Genomic DNA, 23875 nt, shown 5'->3' on the forward strand with positions numbered 1-23875 from the left:
TCTCTTTTTATGATAGTAGCCGTTGATGCTTGGTTCTTTGCTTAATTTTATCCTTTTCAGAAGGGCTTCCAAAGGTAATCAAGTATTTGTTGGTTGATTTCTTCTGATATAATTGTATACTTGTGTATTTAAACATATTGATGTGTCTCAGTTCATTGTGTTATTGTGTTATTATGCTGTTAATACTCAAATTGTCCCATCTTCGGTTAGTGGGAACTCCTAAAATTTGGCTGCCAAGTCCCTTTGACAGCGTCTTTCTAGGATGACAAGATATGGCAAATTCATCCTACATATATGCTTCCTCACACTTCAGTTGGCTATTTTTTTCATAGTAGAATGGGAAAAACAAAAGTCAGAAAACATTTTATGCTTGAGGGTAATGGTTATTTTAAACAATGCAAGGCCTTTTGAAACATTGTTCGAAATCATCTTTTCTTATAGAAAAATATAGAAAGCTTTGTGTATTTGTGTATCCTCACTAACCACATGATGTTGTCTCAGAATTTGTTTTTAATAATCAAAATCTCATTATCAGAAGGCTAGAAACTATACCAAAGCAGTCAAACATCCCTTCATCAAATTATTTTTGCATTGCATGCGTTTATTCTGTGTGGATTTCTGAACCTATATGAAAACAGATTTGTCTTTCAGTTCACAATCACACCCGAGGAATGCCAAACAAGCTTTTCTCTTTAATCTCATTCTTGTGCATTCTTTTTCCCTCTGTAGTTTAAACTTCTTTTTTGATAGAAAGTGAAAAGTCAGCTATGTTATCATGCCTTTTGTCAACATAATTCAACCTGGAAATAGTACCCAAGTTGTAGACAGAGATTTTAGTTATATATGAGCACTGTTTTTTACACTTCCATCCCTTCCCTTCACATTATTAAGTTAAGAAGAGATAGTATCATAATAGCCTCTTGACTGAATCATAGAGTAGAGTTATGATTCTCTGGATAAGCTGTAGAACGTTAAGTTTTACTGTCTGAATTGAGTTTGTCTATTGGAAGGATATCAAAGTTGATCAGATTGCTCTTAATTGCTTTTTGTTTGTGTTTGAGACTGTGTAGCTAGATTGATCTTAGCTTATTTTGTGCTTTTTAACTTTTCAGTTTTTTCTGTTGCTGTGAAGTCCACTGAACCCCTTTAAATTTGAATAATATATGTGATTGGCAAGTGCAAGTGCTTCGATAGTTTCTATTTTTCAGGCTAATAACACAGTCTTCAAGTTATTATCCGTGCAATACCCTAAATATTTATTTGGGAACACCAGTGACACAAAGTACATTCTAAAATCCAAGCATGTCCAAGAACCCTATCTTATTTTGCATTAATATAACTTTCCTAATTTCACCAGAGTGATTTTATGATACATTTTATTCAAGAAGCAATTTCTCCTTTTCTGGTCTTCATAAACCTACTGCATAGGCAGGATTCCAAGATGGCCTTCAAGATACTTGCCCCCTGTTTGCTATGATTAGATTTTTATATGCACAGTTGACTTTAAGAAAGGGAGTTGTGTTCTGTTAGTTCATTAGCCTGATTTAATCAGGTTAAGACTTCAACTAGCGACCTCTTTCTGAAGTAAAAAATTAAACCTTTTTAACATAAACTGTGTATTAAAATATTCGTTATATGTAGTGAAATGTATTCATGATCAGTTTACAGTTCCATATTTTTTTAACATACTTACTTGTACAGCCATCACCAAACTCCAAATTTATAACTCTGCGGTCGCCTCAGAAATTTCCCTGCACCCACTTGCAAATTGGTGGATTCTTATGCTCTTGTGCAAAATTCTGTTAGAATTTGGTGGACTATTTTTTTAGTTTACTGTTGTTGAATTTGTTGCATTTTGTCAGAGTTTTGCAGCTTTTTAAATTAAGATCATCCTATAGTTCTCTTTTTGTTTTGTTTTTATCGAATTTGGGCATAGATTAGCTTTACATATTTTTTTTTTTTATGCTTTGGATCAAATTTTGTTAATTTGTTAATTTAAAAAAAAATTAAAATTAGTATTACTTTTTCAGTACCACCATAGAATAACGTTTACTATTATAATTTAGGATGTGTTTATTATCACTTTTCGTAATGATAATCATGTTATTTTATTTTCATCACATTATATATTGTACTATCACTATTATTATGTAATTGTATCATATTATTTCTATTTTTTGGTTTTTTATCTCATTGTATTCTTAAATATATAAGAAGTATGTCTCTTTTATATTTGTGGGGGTTTTTTTTAAATTTTTTTAAGCTCTTTATTGGAATAGAATTGCTTTACACTCTTTTACCAGCTTTTGAGGTACACCAAAGTGAATCAGCTGTATTTACACATATATCCCCATATCCCCTCCCACGACTCCTTCCCACCCTTGTGGGTTTTGCTCCTAATTTTACTCTAGCTTATTAATCGTACAATATTTTAATTTCTAATTCATTATGTAGTTTTCATTTTTAGAATCTCCCTCCTCTAATCTTCCCCATAGTTGCTTTTTTTGTTATATTACTTTTTGTTCTCTGTAACTAGGCTATTTATTTGTTACTTCCAATTTAATAGAAAACACATGAGTTAATTTCTAGCATAAAATTTACAGATCTTGTAAAACATTTTATTTACATGTTTATAATTTTCATTTTCTTAATTTTTAGATGGTGTGTTTGTCATTTTCTGACTATAATTGTGGAGGGAATTTTTTAAAATATCTTAAAATTAAAACAAACTCTAGGTGACAGGATATTCAGTTTAAAATGTCAAGTTTTACCATCAAGAAGGCTGTTCATGTAGTTTCTAAATTTTGAAACTCTGATTTTCTTCGTAGCCTACTGTATCTTCAGTTTGTGATAATGTCCCATGGATACTCTAGAAGATGTGGTCTATATAAGTTACCAAATTTAATATGTATTGCCTGAGTCAAACTGAGCTGTTTAACCCCTAGGTCCCTTTCTATTGTTTTCCTTTCTTACTGTTTGATAAGTAGCATGCTAAAGTTTCCTAACTCCTGTTGATTTCCTTAAAATATTTTTTAGTTTATGTGTTGGGATATCAAGGTTTATATCTTAATACTTTAGTATAAAGAACAGAAGTGTAAAAGGTAAAGAGTATACCTTTTATCACTATAAAATGATTATCTTTGGCATATAATTTTAGCCATTTATTTATGATATTTTGTCTTTTTTCTCTTTTAAAACTTAGGAGTGCTTTATAACTAACAAATGTATTTTTGTTTGTTTGTTTTACCCAATACAAACTAGATATGCTTGCCCTCTTCTAAAAAAGCTTAATCCATGTATATTACTGTTTTTATAATATACTTAGCCATATGCTTGCTTTCTTGCTATTTCCCTTATTTTTCTCCATTTCTCTATTGATTATGACTATTTTTTTTTACATTCAGTAGTAACTTAGAAAACAAATATTTTTAGTATTTAAATTTAGTGATTAACTTTAAGGTTACCAAATCCTTAAAATTCTTTCTCTATTAAAAACAATAACAGTATAACTTCTGGTTCTGTGATCCCAGAGATATTTCGCAGAAATCCCTTGCACTAGGCTAGTTTCCAGAATTTAATTTTTATCTTTCTGTCACAACTTGTTATTATACATTTAAAAGCACAATATTTATTCCTTAAGAAAATGTTTTTTCTATTCAACTGTGTAATTTTGTTTATAGTAGTTATTTCCCACTAGCTCATTTTGATGTGTCCAGCCTTTTCATTGTTATTTACTTTGGTTCTGTGCCTCTCCTCTGAAATACCTTTTAAAGCCTATGAAATAAAACAATACAAATGCCACTCAGGCTATGAAACTTTCTCCACTTGGGGACAGTTTTATATGTAAAAAAAAATGACACTTTTATGAGATGGAATACATGCTGCTTTGATGTTAGTGAAGATAAAAAATTTCATTGAGTAAAAGAAGATTCTGTGCTTATTGGCACCTTTAAGAAATGTCATATAGGGTTCATTTAGATGCCTACAGGAAAACTTAGCAGTCTGAGATAAGATTTATGCTGCGTTGAGGAACCAAAACTGTGGTAGGAGACTACTTTCAGATACTCTTCTACATTGCACTGCATAATTCACATCCTTCCTCTAGAGTTCTAGGCATAGGTATCTTCTCCACATACTTCATCCTTTCATGAGTTTTGTTTGAAGGGTTAATGACACCTCTGAACATCTAGCATCTTGTTGGGACTCTCCATACTCAAGCTGAAAAGAATGGTGTAGTCTGGCTCACAAATCTTGGCAGATGTGCACAGAATTGCTCCACCTTCCCTCAGTCCAGGGTGATGGGACTTTGTTATGTGTTCATTAGCCGTGATAAAACCATGGATCGTTATTTTCCTAATTAGCCATTAATAACAGTTAACTCTAAGTTAACTCAGTCTCAGAGTTTGGAAAATATATTGTTGACAATGAAATCTAATGAAAAGAAGCTGGCTTCTATATTTTATAAAAGGTAATAATCTTACTGATAGAATTACTGCCACTCATGCCAGATGCTAGCTTCCTTTCACTTTGTTTTGTTCCAGTTCTGATTCCTAAACTATATAATATCCTAATGATTAGAAACTTCTGGAACTAAAGAGTGAATTATAGTAATTTTTAAATAAGCTAGGTCTTGAAATATCTAAAGGCTGATAGTAAGAAATTTCATTGCATCATTTATAGCAAAAACCTTCTTATAACAGAGCCACCATGGATGCTGGGATAAATCAATGCAAGCAGATTGATTTTTCTTAGGTCTTTAAATGTTTAAGCGAGCACCAGGCCTTTGTAATGTCTCTTGGTTGTAGGTAATAGCTGGGAATTTCAGGTGAAGGATTACAACTTCTGAGTTAGTTATGCTACCCCAGTGATCCATTGGATGTGGTTGAAAATGCCAGTTTTAAATGTATTCATAAGATTAGGAAGGAATACCTCTTTGCCTGAAATCTTGTGGTTTAGCTTTAGTACTTACTGTAGTCAGTCTATTTCTTTGAAATATTGAGCTGTCTGACAGCTTAAAATCCTAAGTTTCCTTTAAGCTTGAGCCTGGCTTTGGAGGAGAAAGGGGTAGTGTGGGGGTGGATTTTATGTAAGGCTCTCTGAAGAGAATTTGCTGAAGTGCTTTTGCTGACAGGACACAGGGAAGGCTAGTAAGCTGCTTCCCCTCAGTTTTTCTTGGGTTTTGCCCTTAGCGCAGATCAACATTTAGTCAGATAATTTACATTAGGACCACTAGGGTCTCTTGTTGGGCCTTGTTGAAGTCATCAGTTTCCTTCCATGAAGAAGCATGGAAAAGACCCAAATGCAAATCCAGATTTTGTCAAGGTACTTGAACATTAGGAAACATCTTGATGCTCCTATACCCTTAATTCCTAGCTCGATGTGTATTTCTCATCTAAGTTGGAGGACTTAATTTTTATAAACATCTCTTGATCAAATGTTACCTAATAAGGTGTCTTTCTTTGTGAATGAAGTTAGTTACCACAGATGTATTGAAAATATATTCTATGGAGAATGCTAGTCTACCACAGAATCATTACTTCCAGGTTAAATGTAAAAATTTAAACAGGCACTAAGAATTGAAGAGAGCAGTAGGCAGTGGGAGACATGGGTTAGCCCTAGATCTCTTGCCTACTTCTGAGCACATTTCCTCTATTCATTTTTTCATCCATACATTGAAGTTAGCTTTACCTGCCTCTACTTAACACAGAGATCCAGTGAGATGAGTTCTGACATTGCTTAGGAATTACAGGGCCCACTCCACATACAGATTTTATCATCAGTATAAATATATTTAACATAGACCTTTTAAAACTTGAAAATATATCATAATTATTAAAGGCATTCAATGAAGAATGACATGCTTGCTAGACTTTGAATGCATATGTCAAAAAATAAATATACAGAGAAAGAGCTCTTCAAAGACCTTAGAGAAAGAGATAATATCTGAGCTTTAAAAAAAAGCCTTGACCTAAAAAGCACAGAGAAAATGAGGGTGAACATTACAGACTGAGAAAACCTAGTGTGAAGAAGTACAGGGCAGGAATGGACATGACATGTTCAGGAAATTGAGAGGAAGTGATATTCATTTTAGATTAAATTCCCCTTTATTACATGTATAAAAATGAAAACTTGAGAATGACAATATTCTGAACTTTTATTCCATAGTAATAAGAAAAGGCTCATATAGCTTGCATCTGAATTAACTTAGAATTAGCAGGTTTAGCAGTAACTTAGGAGGAAACTAAGTACTTAAGGGCTCAGGAGGATACAAAGTAAAATTAGCATCATTTTTCTTGGTTCCATTAGAGAAGACTTCCTGGAGAAAGGGATTTTAGAAGAAAGTGATACAAGTGAATTTGTAGAAAGGTTGAAATCAAAAAAGAATGCCCTGTATGCAGTGGGGATTTGGCAATAGCTGATTAGATGGTATGACCAAAAGTCAGGTTTGAACTGCAATCTTTAGAGAGGCACATTAAAGTTACAAGGAATGCTGATTTGGTTTCATTCTCCCTTCATCTTGGTTCATCTTCCCCCATGGTCCCAGAGCCACATGAAAACCTGCAGGCAGAAGGTTTGCTCCCTGTTACCTGTTCTGCTCTCTGAAGTTCCCTGCTAGCCAGAAATACAGGGCTTGTGTTTTGCTGGAGACTTTCCGTGCTCTGATGCATGCCCCATCTCTACGGTTTCTTCCTATTTCCTCCCAAAAGGAGCTCTCTATTTCAGATAAGACTCCTAATCATTTCCTAGCATGTTTCTTTCCCTACCTTTTCTTTCGGACTTTCTCTCATCAGGAGTATCTTTTCTTCTCCTTTCAGCCATATGAGCTCGGTCTGCTTTTAAAATCCAAGGTTTCAGAAATCACCTTTCCTCCTAACATCACTGACTCATTTTTTGGTTTTTCATTTAGTGTGTATGTATTTCCTTGTGTTGCTATATTTGTTTTTCTTGTATTGTCTTTCTCTTGCTAGATTGAGAACATTTTAAAGGGGCTCTGTGTTGTGACCTGCATCACGTTGCTTGAGTCCTCTGCAAATGTGGTTGGTGATGACATCATAGACTAATGGTCCATGTGAATTTGATTCATAGTCTTATATAGACTAATAGTTTGCCATTCTGTGTGTTTGTTCATTTTGAATGGAAAATCAGATCTGGGTAAATGTGTACAACATCCTGAACATGAAAATCAGAGCCGGGTAAATGTGTAGAAACTGCTAAAATGTAAGCTTCGTAAGAGCAGAGACTTTTTAAATTGGGTAAGCACCATATCTCTAGCTCTTACTATCAGGCTCAAATGTGGTACTTAATACATATTTGTTGAATGGATGCTGGTTTAATTTACTTAAGCTGTAGGTCTTAATTTGGTATTTTAAAATATCTTTAAAATATTGTCTCAAAAAACAGGATCATTGTCTCCCTAGTGATTAAAGGACAATACACAGAATCTCATCATTTTCTCCTAGGAGAAGAAAACCTTGTTTTTTGTTCTGTTTTGTTGTTTCTTTCTTCCTTTCCCACCCCTCCAAAAGAGGAGAGAGGAAATAAGATGGGAAATCATAGTTGGTATAACCTGGATTGGAAACATCTCAGGGAAGATTACCCACCAAGATTCATGTTAGACTTTTCAAGTGGTTTTTTAAGGCTTGCTCAGGTCTTTCATCTACATTGACACTTTATGGTGAATGTTTTACTTATCCTACCTCCATGTTTTCTCTATGGCAGCTTGCCTGGCACTTTTCAAAAGCTGAGAAAAATGCTACAGATCAGGACCTTAAATTGTGCACTTTTGACAAGGTAAAAGAATAGGGGTGAAAGAGCAGTTGTGTGAGGAGACCACTGACACTTTTCTTTTTTTCTCTTTTCTTCTGCCTTCAGCTCAAACCAGGGCAGAACAGCTGCAGGGACAGTGACAGTGAAAGCGCCAGTGGAGAATCCAAGGGCTTCCACAGGAGCAGCTCTCGAGAAAGGCTCAGCGATGTAAGTTTTAAAAAAAAGTTAAACAAAACCACCAGATCACAAATCCCTTGGATCTGATTTCAATTCTCTAATACTCCCATCCTTTCACATCACTTTGTAAATATGTAGACATTATTACACTTCATCCTTTCTTGGCATATACGTGTTTGAGCCTTGCTTTATAATGTCATTCTGTTTTCTAGTTTGACCTGATATGTGTTTTAACAAATTACAAGGTTAATGGGAGTATTTGTCAGCTTAGAAACAATAAAGTACAAAGGGAAGTGATAATAATTTTAATATCAGTGTTACAAATGAAAGAAGTAGTCTGGCAGTGCTATAACTGAAAGATGATATATTTAACTATGGGCTTTTTGTCATTTCTTCACCTATGAGATTGGTAACAACATTTTTTTTTTTTTTTTTCATTTTATTCCTGCTGGAAGGGGTGACTAACCAGCCACTTTACAGAGAAGGAATTAAATTTCCTAACTGATTTCTGGAGGAAAAGCCCTCATGAGCACACACCATACCTCTTAAGGGGGGGTCTGTCAGCCTTCTAGACCTGGCTATAATCACTCTCCAGCCTCCTGTGCACCAGAAGGGTAGAGAACCACTTCTGAAAACCATCTGGCCCTCTTTGGGCCCTCTTGCATTCTTCCCTGATGTGTCATATAACAGAATTCTTGACCCATCTTTGCACCTGAGAGCAACATTTTAAAACTTTCCTTTAAAATAGGTCCAGTAGGGAGAAATTTTTATTAGTGATACCAAGAAAGAAAGATTAACAGATTGAGACAGTATTCTTTTTCCCTTAACTTCTTTGGTTTATTTGCAAAAGAATTTACTAGGGAAAGAAAATAATTCCACTGTTGCTGAAAAAAATAATTTGGATAACCATTGAAGAACATTCTCAGAAATAACACCATTTTTCCTTTTGTGGTTAACATACTCAATTTGAGAAACTTTATTTTTCTTTCCTCCCCTTCTCTTCCCTCTCCCTCCTTTCCTTCTTTCCAGCTGTAGATTATCCTTCAGTCACCAGTGGTAACTTAAGGATTCTAAGCATCTTTCTTTTTTGTTTTTAAATTGAGTTATAATTAATATGTAGTATTACATGAGTTTCATGTGTACAACATAGTGATTTGATATTTTTATACATTATGAAATGATCACCACAATAATCTAGTTTTCATCCATTACCATACAAATTTGTTACAGTATCATTGACTATACTACCTATGTATACATTACATCCTTGTGACATATTTATCTTATAACTGGAAGTTTCTACCTCTTAATTCCCCTTACTGATTTTGTCCACCCTCCCACTCCCCATAACCACCTCGCTTTTCTTTGGCAACCATTGGTTTGTTCTCCATACCTATAAGTCTGTTTCTATTTTGTTTTGTCTCTTTGTCTGTTCATTTGTTTTGTTTTGTAGATTTCACTTATAAGTGAAGTCACATGGTGCTCATTTTTCTCTGGTTTATTTCACTTAGAATACACCCTCCCCTCTGTTCATGTTGCTACTGATGACAAGATTCCATTCTTTTTTATGGCCAAGTAATCTTCTATTGTGTGTGTATGTGTGTGTTTCTGTATATCACATCTTCTTTATTCATTTATCTATTGATGAACATTTAGGTTGCTTCTATATCTTGGCTGTTGTAAATAGTGCTGCAATGAATGTAGGGGTACGTATTTGTTTTGAATTAGTGTTTTCGTTTTCTTTGGATAAATACCCAGAGGTAGAATTGCTGGATCATATGGTAGTTCTATTTTTAGTTCTCTGAGGGGTCCCCATACTGTTTTCCATAGTGGCTGCACAAATTTACATTCTCACCAATAGTGCACAATGGTTGCCTTTTCTACCATTCTCACCAACACTTGTTGTTTCTTGTCTTTTTGATAATACCCATTCTGACAAGTGTGGGTGGTATCTCATCGTGGTTTTGATTTGCATGTCCCTGATGATTAGTGATGTTAAGCATCTTTCATTTTCTTTGGAAAATGTCCATTTGGTCCTCTGCCTATTTTTTAATCAGATTTTTTTTTTTGTATTGAGTTACATGAGTTCTTTATACATTTTGGATGCCAACCACTTGTCAGATATATCATTTGCAAATATATTCTCCCATTCGGTAGGCTACCTTTTAGTTTTGTTGATAGTTTCCTTCTCTGTGCAAAAAGCTTTTTAGTTTTATGTAGTCCCATTTGTTTATTTTGCTTTTGTTGCCATCGTCTGAGTAGGTATATCCAAAAAATAAAAAATTGCTAAGGCTAATGTCAAAGAGATTACGCCTGTGTTTTCTTTTAGGAATGTTATGGTTTCAGGTCTTATATTTAAGGTTTTAATCCATTTTGAGTTTATTTTTCTATATAGTGTGAAAAAGTGGTGCAGTTTCATTCTTTTGCATGTTGCTGTCCAGTTTTCCTAACGCCATTTATTAGAGACTGTCTTTTCCTTATCATAGATATTATTTCCTCCTTTGTCATAGAGTAATTGACCATGTGAGTGTGGGTTTATTTCTGGGATCTCTGTTCTGTTCCATTGACCCATGTGTCTGTTTTTGTGCCCGTACCATACTGTTTTTATTTCTATAGATTTGTAGTATAATTTCAAGTCTGGGGGCGTGATACCTTCACTTTGTTCTTCTTTCTCAAGATTGCTCTGGCTTAAGAATGAGACAGCAATTCAGAGCCTCTGCGTTTTAAGAAGCAGCAGAGTTAGGATGTATCATGAGCAAAAATCTTTGCTGTTGTTGTCCTCTTTTTTAATTCTCCAGTTTTCTTCATTATGGTATACATGATGATCCAGTGTATTATAGGAAAAAAAACAGAAATTAAACTTTACTAATATTCAATTTAATTAATAGGGAGTAGTTCATATGTATATAATTTATAAGCACAGGTATCTTAGGGGTGTGTACTCAAAACTTTTTACTGAGAGGTGTCCATAAACATAAAAGGTTGGAGACCAGTGTAGCACATGGAGTCATTTTCTATAATAATTTCCCATCCATTTCTCCATCAGCCAAGGTGGGCAACCCCAAGATGCAGCCATCTTCCTGTACCGCTCAGGAAAGGGTGTTAGATTTAGGGTGAGATTTGATGTATGGTCCATGAAGTTCTTACAGGAATTAAGTGGGATAAATAAAGTACATAACATTTTTGTAGTACTCTTAATATCTTAGTTATAATAGCCTCTTCTTTTAATATGGTGCAATATCAATTATATGTAAAAAATACTCAATTTTTCCCTGAGTATAAATATGTGTGTAAGAATATTTATTTGTGTGTTTATATGTTCCATTAAGTTTGTGGTGGAACTATAAATTGTAATAATAAAACTGTAATAACATTTCTTACCTAAGTTGTTAACAATACTTAATACTTAAGTAGCTGTTCTGAGATTTTGTTTTGTTTTTAATACAAGATCTTATTGACCATGGAAATTATTCCAGGATTAGTTAATCATAACTTCATCACAGAGTGGAGAAATGAAAGCCACGCTATGTCAAGGAACAAGAGCACAGGATGCACAGTCATTGAGATCTTTTTACTGGTTTCTGTGAACTCACTTTCCATTTGAGCAAAAGAAATTGTTAAAAGAAATTCTGTGTTCATGGATAGGAAAACTGAATATTGTTAAGATATCATACCACCTGAAGCAATCTACAGATTTAATGCAATTCCTATGAAAATTCCAACATCCTTTTTTGCAAAAATGGAAAAGCAGATACTCAGAACCATATGGAATGACATGAAGCTCTTAGAAGTCAAAGCAATATTGAAATAGAAGAACAAAAGTGGGAGAGTCACACTTCCCAATTTCAAAACTTACTACAAAGCTACAATGATGGAAGCTGTATGATAGTAGAATCAGTATAGGCATATAGACCAATGGAATAAAATTGAGAGTTCAGAAATAAACCCATACATCTATGGCCAAGGTATTTTTTTTCAATTTTATTTATTTGGCTGCATCAGGTCTTAGTTGTGGCACATGGGCTCTTCATTTTGGTGTGTGGGCTTCTCTCTCATGGTGGCATGTGGGCTTAGTAGTTGTGGTACATGGGCGCTAGGGCACGCATGCTTAAGTAGTTGCGGTGCACTCAGGCTTAGTTGCCCCAAGGCATATGGGATCTTAGTTCCTTGACCAGGAATCAAACCTGCCTCCCCTGCATTGGAAGACGGATTCTTAACCACTGGACCACCAGGGAAGTCCCTGGCCAAGTAATTTTTGACACAAGTTTTACATCCATTCAACTGGGAAAGAATTTTCTCTTCAACAGGTGATACTGGGACAACTAGATTTTCCCATACAAAAGAATGAAGTTGGACCCTTCCATCACACCATGTACAAAAATTATCTCAAAATGAATAAATAACCTAAATATAAGAAATAAAACCATAACATTCTTACAAGAAAATGTGTGGGTAAATCTTCATGACCTTGAATTTGGCAGTGGATTTTTAGGGATGGCATCTAACGCACAAGCAACAAAAGAGAAAATACGTAAGTTGGACTTCAGCAAAATTAAAAACTTTTGTGCATCAATGGGCATTATCAAGAAAGTGAAAAGAAAACCTACAGAATGGGAGAAAAATATTTGCAAATCATATAACTGGTAAGTGTTTAATATCCAGAATACATAAAGAACTCCTAAATTCAACAACAAAAAGACAAACAAGCAAATTAAAAAATGGGCAAAGGACTTGAATAGACATTCATGCAAAGAAAATATAACAATGACCAATAAGCACATGAAGGATGCTCATCATGATAGTCATTAGGGAAATGCAAATCAAAACCATTATGAGATATCACTTCACAGCTACTAGGATAGTTATAATTTTAACGAAAGAAAATAAGAAGTGTTGGTGTGAATATAGAGAAATTGAAACCCTGGTACATGCTGGTGGGAATGTAAAATATTGCAGCCACTGTGGAAAACAGCTTGGCAGTTCCTCAAAAAGCTAAACAGAGAATTACCATGCACCTCACCAATTCCAATTTTAGGTATATCCCAAACACCAGGTACTCAAAGAGGTACTTACATGCCAGTTTTCATTGTAGCATCATTTACAATAACCCAAAGAGGGAAACCTCCCAAGTGTCCATCAGCAAGTGAATGGATGAACAAAATGTGGCATATATGGGCACTAGAATATTAGCCATAAAAAGGAATTAAGTTCAAACCTTGAAAACATAATGCTAAGTGAAATAGACATAAAAAGATGAATATTGTCTGATTACACTTATGGGAGGCATCTAGAATATGCAAATTCCTAGAGACAGAAAGTGAAATGGGAGTTACCAGGGACTAGTGGTAGAGATGGGGGAGTGTGAGAGATTGGAGTTAATGTTTAATCATAACAGAGTTTCTGTTTGTGATGATGAAATAGTTTTGGAAATAGTTTTGATGATTGCGTAGCATTGTGAATGTAATTAATGCCACTGAATTGTACACTTAAAAATGGTGAAAATGTTAGACTTTGTTGTATATTACCATTATAAAAAATGTAAAAAAAAATTAGGGCTGTAACAATCCTGCCAATCTTGTGTCAAGCCAGTCTATGATATACTTTGAGTTCATGTTGCTTATTATTAAAATTTATATTTTTTACAACACTATTAAAAGATGAAAGAAGGAGAAATGACACACATTTAAAAAAAAAAAAAAAAGGAAAGGGAAGAAAAAGAAGTAGTTGGCTTTTAGTGAGTTGTTTCAAAACCTCCAGTCACTATTTCCTTCACATGAGCAGTTGTGAGTTTACAGAATCTTACCTCAGGGCCATTGCAATCTAAAATCTTCTGAGATGAAAGCCTTTCTTTCACAAGTCAAGCCACAGAGTGACTCTTCTGGATATCAGGGCAACATCTACCCACGTGATATTTTAAAGAATAAAGATGCTTCAATTTTTTCTTAAAAGGCAATTAGTAATTAATTACTTTAATGACTATCAGAAAATGAGGTGGAATCAAAGACCATTACTGTTTTTTGTTTGTTAAAATATCTCCATGTCTCTCATCACCATGCTTATGCTTTCATTACTCCCTTAAACATATGGAAAGTAGTTATTATTAACTGTTTTAATGTACTTAATCTACTAATTGTGTCATCTGTGTCATTTCTGAGTCTGTTTCTATTGATTGGTTTTTCTCCTCATTATGGATTGTATTTTTCTGGCTTTTTTGCACGCCTGGCACTTTTTTTTTTTGGATGCCAAATATTGTGAAATTTTTTTTGTTGAGTGCTGCATATTTTTGGTTTCCATAAATATTCTTGAGCTTTATTCTGGGATACAGTTATGCCTTTTGAAAATAATATTTTGATTTTTTTCTGAGGTTTGCTTTTATGCTTTTCTGGGTGGAACATCCAGAACAGCCTTTAGCCTAAAGCTCATTTTTCCCCAGTACTGAATACTCTGCCCAGTTCCTGAGGTGTTACAAGGTTCTTCCACTCTGGCTGGTGGGAATACTAGTTATTCCCTGCCATCTGACTCTGGCAGTCATTCTACCTGCTCCTTTCTTTGCCTGGGGTAGTTTTCACCCACAGATGGTGCTGATGTGGCCTCAGGTGAAGATGAAATGGAAGCTGCCTGCAGATTTCCTGATTCTCTCACTGTGAACCTCTCTTTTCTGCCACCCTCTGCTTTGCAAATTCCAGCTGACTTGGCTTCTTTTTACTATCAACTCTATCTTCTCAACTCAGGGTTACTTATGGGATCCACCTGGGTTACCCCCAGTCACCCTACTATGGCATGAAAATGTTCTTCAGGAAGTAAGCTGGGGCAATTGTAGAAATTACTTCATTTGCTTTCTGTCTCTCCAAGGTCAATGCCCTGCCTATTGCCCAATTTCTAAAACACCTTCTTTCACACATTTTGTCTAGTTTTTTAGTTGCTTAACGTGGGAGAATGATTTTGATCCCTGCTAGTCCATATTGCCCTCTCTGGATTTTCAACTGAGATAAGATTCCCTTTAAGTCTTCCACTCACTTTAATGATATTTTTAGAAGCTTTAGCAGTTGAGACTTACTCTCGAGTGCAGCTAATCAAGATAACTATATTATTCCAGCTTTGTTTTTTTGTTTTAATTGGACAGACAAAAAGAGTAAGAATAAAGAATTCCAGTGTGGCTGGAGAATTTGACTCATGGGTGAAGCTTGAAAACCAAATGTGCTTGGTTTTCCTAAATTACATATTCCCAAACTACATTCCAGGAGAGAATAATAGTCTACAAGGACTCTCACATTGTCCACATCAAAGAGACATAGCAACTTGTTTAGAGTAGTCACTAAGGAAAAAGTTAAGGGAAATAATTGTATATATAAATATTCATGATGAGTTATTCAAGGGGGAAAATATTACTTCTGACTTCATACAGAATTTTGTAAGTGAGGAAGTTGTCAAGACTCAGGGCCTAAACTTAAAAACTTCGTAAATAAAAGCCTCACATTTTGAAGTGATCATGGGCATTTGTTACATTGTTTTTGTTTTTGTTTTTTGGCTGCGTCCTGTCTTCGTTGCTGTGCACAGGCTTTCTCTAGTTGCTGTGAGTGGGGGCTCCTCTTCATTGTGGTGTGTGGGCTTCTCATTGTGGCAGCTTCTGTTGTTGTGGAGCACAGGCTCTAGGTGAGCAGGCTTCAGTAGTTGCAGCATGTGGGCTCAGTAGCTGTGGCATGCGGGCCCTAGAGCACTTGAGCTTCAGTGGTTGTTGTGCATGAGCTCAGTAGTTACAGCTCGAGGGCTCTAGGGCATGTGGGCTTCAGTTGTGTGGCTCTCGGGCTCTAGAGCACAGGCTCAGTTGTGTCACTTGGGCTTAGTTGCTCAGCAGCATGTGGGATCTTCCTGGACCAGGGATCAAACCCATGTCCCCTGCATTGGCAGGCAGATTCTTAACCACTGCGCCACCAGGGAAGTCCCCAGACTAAGTTTTAATAGCTGTTTTGCTATTTATTATCCATGTGACCTTGAGAAAAAAACTTGATCTTTCCAAGCGTTGGTTTCTTTATCTGTGAAATGGGAGTCATTTCATTTACCTTGTTAGGTTTCTTTTAAAGATTACCTCGTACTATGTGTGTGAATCACATAGCACATCCACTTGGCACATCCACTGTGCTCAGAAATATGTATTCCCTTTCTTTTTGCATCAGATTTACACTTACTTTAGGAACCTTCTCTACCCTTTCTGATTTGAATTCCCTTGTAGTGGTCAGTTTAACAAGATCTGCTTATCTCAGTCATGACAAACACCAGTCTTCCTTGCAAATAAAAACCTCAGTATCCTGTGTCTCCTTACCTATTTTTCTCAAACCTGAGCTCCCTCTCTTATTTCCCTTTCTCAGTATTGGATCCCAGAGCTGGTATCTTCAAAATTGAGCTCTTTTCCTTCCTCTGTCTTATTTATCCTTTTTACTTTGTCACTTTCCTTTATTTACTGACTTTATTTCTGAAGAGGCGTTTGGCTGTGATATCCTTTCCTTGACATGACTGATGCTTTATTTGCCCTCATAATTTCTTACACAGATGATTCCTGTGGCCTCTCAATGATATAATCTGACCCTACTCTGTTCCCTTTGCAGTGTACTCTACAAAGCTTCCCTAATTATTTTTCTAAGAGTCAGAACTCACTATTAAACTTTCTTGTTTAGATCCTTTGGACGAAGTCCACACTCCTGAGGTTATAAGCAGAGCCCTCCACTAGGATGTGTGAAGCTACCTCTTCATCCTCTCTCTTCTTCCCTATGGTTTGTACTTTATACTTGTTCCTTCTGGACCACTCTCTCTTTTTTTTTTTTTTTTTCCCTTAAATAATGTAAACTTTCAAATTTTCCTATTTTTGTTTCTTTTGTCTCCTTATCTTTTCTTCTTCTTTTTCTTTTCCTTCTGTAGCCCCAATGTCACTTCCTCTAGCAAACTCTTCCTACCACCCTGTAGAAGTAAACTTCTTTAATGCTTTATTCAGATAACTACCTGGATATGACTCTAATGTCTCTCTGAAAGAATTTTGGGTCAGGATTTTAATTATGAAAAGGCAGACAAATATTTCATACTTTTAAAATGTTCAAGATGTTGAAGGAATTGAAGCATTTCAGAAATTAGGTGAAAGCGGGTTAAATTCTAGTAAGTATTGTGCTACACAGTTCTCTAATCTTATTGTTCTGTAGCTGTTTAGTTCATTTAATATCACAGTTGAGGCATTTCTTCTGCTGCTTCCTGAGACACCCCTTCTCCTACCTTGAATTTCCCAAGTTTGGGGGCTTTTATTGACTTCTCTATACCGCCATCACTATCTATGCAAGCATCTTTCCTAGCTTCCTTTCTTCCCACCCAACCCCCAAACATTTATTGCCAGGTTTACTAGTTACTATTGAGGAGGAAACAAACACAGGCCATACCATCAATGAACTTCCCTGTATTTAGGAAGAACATCTAATCCAGACCTGTGACAGACCCTTGATATTGTTTCTCCTCTCTTTTCTATTTTTGCCAGAATTTCAGTTTCCCTACCAGTTTGTTTATGCCTTTTGCCTTTCCCATAGCATGTTTTTAATGTGTTTTCTCGGATACGTCAGTGTTTTGATTGTCCAGAACTATTTATCAAATACCATTTAAGTGTCAGGTATAGTTCTGGGCACTTGAGGTTGAGTGGTGAACAAGATGAAGCCTCTGCCCTTGTGAAGCTCCTACTCTATTAAGGGAGGCAAATAGCAAACCTGTGAGCAAATGATAGCATTATTTTTGATGTAATACATTTTGTGTGAAGTAAACAAAATAATAGTGGGGTATGGCAGGGTGTGTGTTGCCACTTTAACTGGAGTGATTGGATTAGTCCTTTCTGTCTTGGTGATGCTTGAACTTGAAGCCTGAATGAAGAAAGGAGGGAAGAGCACCTGGGCGACAGGAGCGACAGGGTTACGGCCCTGAGTCAGGAGTAAGCTTGACTTGTTTGAGGGGAAGAAAAAAGGCCAGTGTGGCTAGAGCAGAGTGAATGAACACAGGGGCTGATCACGTGATATCTTCTAATTCATGGTGAGCAGTCTACATACTGTATTAGTTTCCTGGGTGGCTGTAATGTATGACCACAAGCTGGGGAGCTTAAAACAACAGAAATCTATTACCTTATAGTTTTTAAGGCTAGAAGTCCAACACTAAGGTGTCAGCAGGGCCATGATTTCTCTGAAGTCTCCAGAGAGGAGTCCTTCCTTTCCTCCCCTAACTTCTGGTGGCTTCTCACAATCCTTGGTGTTCCTTGGCTTATAACAACATCACTTTGACAGTGCCTCTCTTCACATGGGCTCCTACTCTATTTGTAGTTCTGTACATCTTCTCCTCTTCTTAAAAGGAGAGCAGTCACTGGATTTAGGGCCCACCTTAATCCAGTCTGACCTCAACTTAATTAGATCTGCGAAGTCCCTGTGGGTTATAACAGAGGGTTGAAAATTGAATTTGAAAGTGACCATTTCCATAACTGATGCTTTTTTCAAGTTGTGCCCCCATTTTTACTTCGACGAGTAGCTCATTTCTCCATTTAAATATATTTTGCATCTTTGTAAGTTATTAGTAATCTTATCTCCAAGGCACATTTCTTAGGGTTAAGATTTTAGGTTCTTTTAATTGTCATTGTTTTCTAAACCACTACAGAAGATAATTGAGCTTGTCTTGTGACCTTTGTAAGAAACATACTTGGCCAAGTGATTCTTAGCATGATCCTTCTGCTTTTTACTCCCAAGAGAAGAAAGCATAACATGGAAGTGTGGGTAGGCAGGGATGTCAGACACAAACGATGATTTGAAATAATTTTAAAATATTCTATTTAAATTAGCCCTAGGGTCAGAGCATACATTTTCCTGGTGGAGTACACATCCATCCCATACTTAGGGAGCTGTAATAGTAGCCATGGCCTCTTTGTGTAGATCTCTAATGAATGGAGTACATCTATTTTGGATGGATAATCAATTTTTGAAATCCCTTGTTGTAGATAAGCTGTTAAAACAGAAATGTTAACTTCATGAGTTTAATGAGTAGCTTCAATGATGACTTAGTGACAGAGATGGAAAGAAAGTCAGGTGAGGGGCGGTGAGAAGAGTAGAATGAACATTTAATAAATATCCACTTGCAGACTTGAATGTTAGCAGCAACATTCTCCTTCCTGGAAAATGTCTTTCAACTGTGCATCCCATTACTGTTCCTGAAACCCATGTAGCTTGGTGATTGAGGCAGAATGTGTTTGTAAGAAAGCTGTCCTTTGCAATGTAATGAGATCGAGGTGGGTAATTTGCAGAGATTACTGGAGCAGTGGTCAAATCTAGAAAGGCAAAATAAAACAACAACACAACAAAAAACCAGAATGAAAAGACCGTGTTAAACAGGAGATAGCTTATAATGAGCCTGGAAATCATATATCAGATAGCCAGCTGGCTAGAATTTCCTCAGATTCTTCTCTTCTCATGAAAACTGCTAAATATTTTCTCTTACTCTGTTTTCTCAGTCTCTCCATACCTCTCATTTCTACTTAATGCATTGAAAGTATGAATGAATTGGCAACTCTATCGCTTGAAGAAATAAGAATGAAGCCTTTTTCATTATTCAGCAGACATAGTTGCCTAAACATGTGGGTATATGGTATTATTTCAAATGCTTTTGAATCCAAGGATGCTTTTATTTATTGCTTTTTTTTAAAATCTCCATTTTAGTTTTTCAAGCCTCATTTGGACTCATAGCCTTTTTTAGGTTCTGTGGCCACTTTTTGCTGTATAGTTTGGACAGACTATGCCTTCTCTCTCCAAGCAAGAAAAATGGAAAATCCTTCCTCTCATTATAAATTGGGGAAACACAGAAAGTTAAAATCAGCTTGATTCCATCAAGTTGCTCAGTGGTCAGGGCATCACCACTTGTCTGCTTTCCTAAGCCTTTACCTCTTGGTGTCTGTTTCTTCTTCTATAACACGAGAAAACAGTGACAATCCCTAGGTGCACATCTGTAAACAAATAGCTAATGTAATACATTTCTAACAATAAAAAAGCTGTTTTTAAATATTTATTTCATTTTTGTAACATAATCTGTTGTTGCCCATGATTTCAGGTGTTCATGGAATTTGTGACGTGGAAAAATGTTAAAGCTATCAAATATTTGCAGCTGTGTTTAGATACAGACTTAGATTAGGTATATATGACTGAGACTCATCTGGGCCTTTTGGATAGCAAGGCCTCAGGGATGTGATATGTGTCCTGAGCTATTAGTGGAACCCTAACTGCTGCCCTGTTGCGGACCTCAGAACTTCTGATGTACCTCTGTCTATTGGTAGAGGTCCTGCTGGTGACCAGGAATAGTGTCCCACTGAATACAGGGCCATAGCAGATTCTTGGGCTTGTAGAAATGGACAAGGAGAAATCTCTTTATTTCAGAGATATTTCTGTTCAGATTCCCCAGCAGTGATTGAAGAGAGCTGACAGCCAGCCAAGAAAAATATGGTGGGGAAGAGAGTTAGAGGGGAGGAAATGTCAATGCCATGGACATTTGGCAAAGTAGATTAGAATGGTTTTTCTAGGGAGTTTTCTGCCAGATCCAGAAATTATAACAATGTCACAAATCTTTTTTCTATTAAAAAAAAATGGTGAGTCTAGTCGGTTGGCAAATGTGGGTAGCCTCTGCCTCTAAGGTTCTGTATGCTTTCTAGCAAATGCTGAAACTCCAGCGGACCTTTAATGTCCATGAGGATCTAGTGTCTGTGTTCCTTCATGCGTCTGCGTTCCTGCGTACATGCGACGTGCGTGCGTGTTTGGGGGGGCGGGGTGTGTGTTATAAGGCAGGGTGCTTAAATGCTTTGTTGCATTATGTTAATTCCTCGGCAGTGCAATCAAATTCATGTCGTAATTAAAGCTGTCAGTTGGAAGGCAAGCCAATCGCCACGAAAACACAGCATAACAAATGAAGTGAAATGATTCTGCGTGTAGCTATACAATGCTTCGCCAGGCATGAAATTAAATAAGTAATTTGATGTTGACATCAGAAATTGAAATGATACCCACTGTTCCCTCATTCAGTCAGACCTGCATAAACAATAGCCAGAACAAATATGCACAACAAAGCCCTCTTCTCCACCCAGCTCCCTGAGTAATGTACAATATATATGCAAAATGAGTATAACAGGGCTTCCAGAGACCTGAAGGATGTAATTTTCTTTGGTATACAATAAGATGATATGTATGTGGGGGTGGGGAGGTGGGTTTGAAGGGGTCCTTCTGCTTCTGGGATAAAATACATTTGTAGAAAGGGGGAAAAATACTGAAATAAAGAAATCCCAGGCTCTCTTTGAGTAATTCATTCTAAAATGAGTTTACCTCCCAGGGGCATGACTCTGGGCTGGTGGAGATCTAACTTGGCTTTTGCCTTCCTCCGTTCCACAGTGGGGTGTGGGTGACGAAAACAGGTGATGCTGTCACATGACTAATCACTACTCTGAGAAGCTGTCTCCATGACTACTGTGGTTCTCCCTACATACCATTTATGGGATCAGGAATGCAGCAGGATTTTTAAAAATCAAGGCCAGTGTACAGGATTACACATCTAGCATTCTTTATTCCCCTGAGCTTGTCTGGAACACTGAGAGGAAGAAAGTTTTGCTTTGGGAGCTGCATTTAGGAATGCCCTGGAGCATACTGTCCTTGTTTGATGTGGATGCTGTTTGTACTTACAGCACTGTTATTTCCTTCTCAAAACTACTGTAAAATCAAGAATCACATCTCCTGTATTGTTGGAGATGTTAAACTCACCTGAGCCCCACCCCCATACAATCCATTCATTCACTCATTTATTTATGCATTAACTCAACAAATACTTATTAAATGCATCCTGTGTGCAAGGCATTGAGCTAAGCTCTGGGGAAGCCATGATGAGTTGAGCTGATGGTCCCTGCTACCTGTGGTTTGGTGGAACAGTTAGAGGTTACCTGAGTAATTGTTGCATCACCATGGAAGTCTGATCCCTCCAGGGAAGGTGTGACAGCCAACCCAGGCTAGGCCGGGAAGGCATTGCTGACATGAGGATGCTTAGCTGAGACCTCAGGGCTGCCTCAGCCTTCGTGCTCATTTTGTTTCAGGCTTATTTGGGGCCTCTCTTATTCATAAAAAGGACACTAAAAATTAAAGAATTTGTGATGAGAGGTTTTAGGAAAAAAGAAACAAGTCTAAAAACACAAACCAAGTTTTTTTGGGGGGTTTCTGTCCCCTAAGAAGTGATGCCCTATGTACCTTTCACCATTACTGTTTTTTAGTTCCCTGCATGTGAGAACTATAGAAGCCTAAACTGATAATTTTTGTGACTAAAACCTTTAGAAAAATGGTGCTTTTCACTACTTCCCTTTACCCACACATTCTTTGCATTTTAGTCTACTAATTATGTTTACAAAATGTCTCATTTTTGAAAAGCTCTCTGTGTGTACTAACTGGTGCCTTGAGGGGATAAACTGGCAAGTAGGTCACACACTGGAAAAGTCATCCAAACCCACTGGGCTTTTTATTTTCAAGTCAGTCTGGGCTTTTTCCTCTTGCCTGCCCCTTTGCGGCCACAAAACTGAGTAGCTTGAGACCAGGGCATTGAATGTCAGCAAGTCAGGGAGGCAGGCTGATGTGTGTCTGTTTAGTCTCAGTGCAGAGCGAAATGCCATCATTAATTCATTACCCAGCTGCCTGTCAAATAAATTGGCAATTACGTCTACCGCAGAAGCTTGGAATTCAGTAAATAGCACGTTAGCATCTCTGAGTTGTTGAGAGATGTAAAGGGGAAAATTAAGCAACACGGTGTTTGTATCAGTAGCAGATGACAAGGGGCCGCGTACACTGGTGATGTGGTGTAGTGATGAAAAGCCTGCGAAGGACTGGTAATGAGCTGTGTGGATTGGAACGTGTTAAAAACCATTGCTGATTTTCCACTTTGTCTTTATGCTTTCTTACAGAGTTCAGCTCCTTCCAGCTTGGGAACAGGCTACTTCGTAAGTTTATCTCAGCTTCCACATGTGTGCCTCGCATTGGCATTGATTTATTTGTATGATGTGTGCTCATTAGGATGTGAAAAAAAATCCAAGAAATTCCCTCTCAGTCCTAAAGAGCAGACTGATGTCCATCCTTTTACTGAGAGTTGTTTTATTTTTAAAATACATAACCTGCTGAGCTCTAGGGATCACAGGTCAGTCTGAGATGTGTGTCTGGTTCCCAGCACCCATGACATTTGCTCCTCACCTGGCAGTGTAAGGGGATACAGGGAAACCTGATTGGCTCATACCACCTTTCCTACAAAATTGTTTTTTTAGTGAGAAGTGTCACATGAAGGATGGAATTCAATTTATGCGTTGAGGTATTTATTCACTTTAAGATCTCTTGAAAAACTTCCCCAAATATACAATGAATTGCCATTTTTAAAATTTTGATGAGAGGTGGTGTTTTAATGGATATTTTCCCTCACAGTCTGAGTAGGTGGCTTTTAAATGTTTTTTCACCAATCGTTAAACTCCTCATTTTATTGAATATAGATGTATTATTTCATATCAAGACCTTACTTTCTGTCCCTTAGGAAGGGTGTGGATGGTGACATACCTCAGAGCTTACTATAGTATTTCTCATATCTAAAGAAATGGTCACTTCATTTCTTTTATCTATAGCTGAATTACCCTTCTTGGATTCAATAATACTTTTCAAGATATAAATAAAAAAGAATTACAGATAGACATCATTCACAGGACAGGATAACGTGCCAGTGTAGACATTTGTTGTGGTATTTAAAGGAATTTAAGGAATTTAAAGGAATCTGATTTGTGTTCTGAATGACAAACACTGATACTCTAATATCTGCTCAGCATTTTCTGAGAAAATAATGAAATCATGAAAATAAAGTGGAAAATAATTACTGATTC

General features: G+C 36.6%; 1 protein-coding gene across 5 annotated transcripts in view; it reads left to right on the forward strand.

Moving 5' to 3' along the window:
- AUTS2 (activator of transcription and developmental regulator AUTS2) overlaps nt 1-23875 on the forward strand; it is a 1103682-nt gene that overhangs the window by 486155 nt on the left and 593652 nt on the right. For all 5 annotated transcript variants that reach the window (XM_057695934.1, XM_057695936.1, XM_057695931.1 and 2 more), the window contains 2 exons: nt 7873-7974; nt 22922-22957. In XM_057695934.1, coding sequence (XP_057551917.1) covers nt 7873-7974; nt 22922-22957 — 138 coding nt within the window. The remainder of the gene's footprint in view (nt 1-7872; nt 7975-22921; nt 22958-23875) is intronic.

This window comes from Hippopotamus amphibius, chromosome 9 (assembly GCF_030028045.1).
Source record: "Hippopotamus amphibius kiboko isolate mHipAmp2 chromosome 9, mHipAmp2.hap2, whole genome shotgun sequence".
Lineage (NCBI taxonomy): Eukaryota > Metazoa > Chordata > Mammalia > Artiodactyla > Hippopotamidae > Hippopotamus > Hippopotamus amphibius.